The 1390-nt window shown below is 46.0% G+C and overlaps 1 protein-coding gene across 1 annotated transcript; it reads right to left on the minus strand.

Annotated features, from left to right (window-relative positions):
* Positions 1-51: 51 nt before the first annotated feature.
* On the minus strand, positions 52-999 carry TREMEDRAFT_62032 (uncharacterized protein; the record flags this gene model as incomplete). The annotated part of the gene is made up of 1 exon (XM_007004194.1): positions 52-999. The coding sequence occupies one exon, from the start codon at positions 997-999 to the stop codon at positions 52-54; it is 948 nt and encodes a 315-aa protein (XP_007004256.1).
* Positions 1000-1390: the final 391 nt, after the last annotated feature.

Below are 1390 nucleotides of genomic sequence, written 5' to 3' on the forward strand. Positions count from 1 at the left end.
ATCCAAATGGCGGGTAGTTCATGATTGTATAAATGGGAGAGCGAGTAAGGATCAAGAAAGACAGCATTCCAACGTCCACTTTGAATCTCCCCCTTCTACCCAATCTGGCCAATCTACTCTCGCTCCACTTCCTGAGTCCCCTCCCACCTCTGGAACGGTCACTCCGCCCACTCCCTCCTCCGGCACCTCCAGTGACTCATTCCCTTTCCCCTTTCCCTTACTAGCAGAAACGTCATCATTCCCCAACATCATCCCAATCCCACCTTCTTCTCCCGCTCCTCCAGAGAAAGATCCATGTGATATTATGACTTCCGGCTGTCGTTGCGAAAAATCCCCATCTCCTCCTTTAGCCTTACTCAACCCCCCTAATTGCATCGCAGATGAGTAACCCAGCCACTTTCCATCCCCATTAGCATTAAATCCATAATCTACCCTATACCCCTTTGGTCCATCTTGAACAGCGACCTCAATAGTCGACGATGCTTGAGCAGTTTCACCATCTACAGACGGTCCTGCGACAGTTACATCATCACAAGATTCCAAAAAAGATTGATTTCCATCTTGTTTTTTGGAAGATGTCGTAGCTGAAGCTGATTGAGAGACCTTTCCAAATATACTATTCTCCGAAGGGGTGAGAAGGTTAACAGACATCATACCATCAGGTGGGAGTACACCATCACAAATTCCATAAGGCCAAGCTGACCTTCCTTCTTTCATCTCGACATTTCCTGTTTCCGTCTTCTCCGAAGTCTCCTTACTTATTTGGTTCGTATTTGATGATATGGTCATGGGTACAGCTTGATTTGGTATCTCGTTTTCGGATGGATGTTTCGAAGAAGTGGTTGGGTCTCCTTGTGTTGTCAACTCCGAGAAAGACGGCCGGACGGTTGAAGAAGGTGGTATTGGAAGTGTTCCCGGAGGTGAGATGTCAAGAGGGGGAAAATGAGAAGCTGGACGGGTTGTACCATCTGAGAAGAAAGCGGGTTGCCAGTAGAACATATGCTTTCAGAGATGTGGATGATGTGAGAAGGAGATGGGTGAATAAATGTTGATAGATTTGTTGCAGGCATGCAGGTGTCGGTGTCGGTGACGTCTGCTTCTGCTAGTGCTACAGATCGTCGGCTCAAAAGTAACAAAGTAAGCTTATGCCATACTTATGGGATTAGGATTTTGACGGGAATTTTACTAATCTTTTCGGATCTGACAGGGATCTGATTAGTAAACCGACCTCATCGAGTCACGTGACTGATATGTGTCACCGTGAATTACTTTCGAATTGGATTTCCAAGTGGATGATGATGTCAAGAGTAGACATGTCTCGAATAGCCAGGTGTGAGTGTTTTCTACGTCTCAACTCTATCCATATCTCAAGAGCTGATATATAGTATCG

The sequence above is a fragment of the Tremella mesenterica genome, assembly GCF_000271645.1.
Source record: "Tremella mesenterica DSM 1558 unplaced genomic scaffold TREMEscaffold_4, whole genome shotgun sequence".
Lineage (NCBI taxonomy): Eukaryota > Fungi > Basidiomycota > Tremellomycetes > Tremellales > Tremellaceae > Tremella > Tremella mesenterica.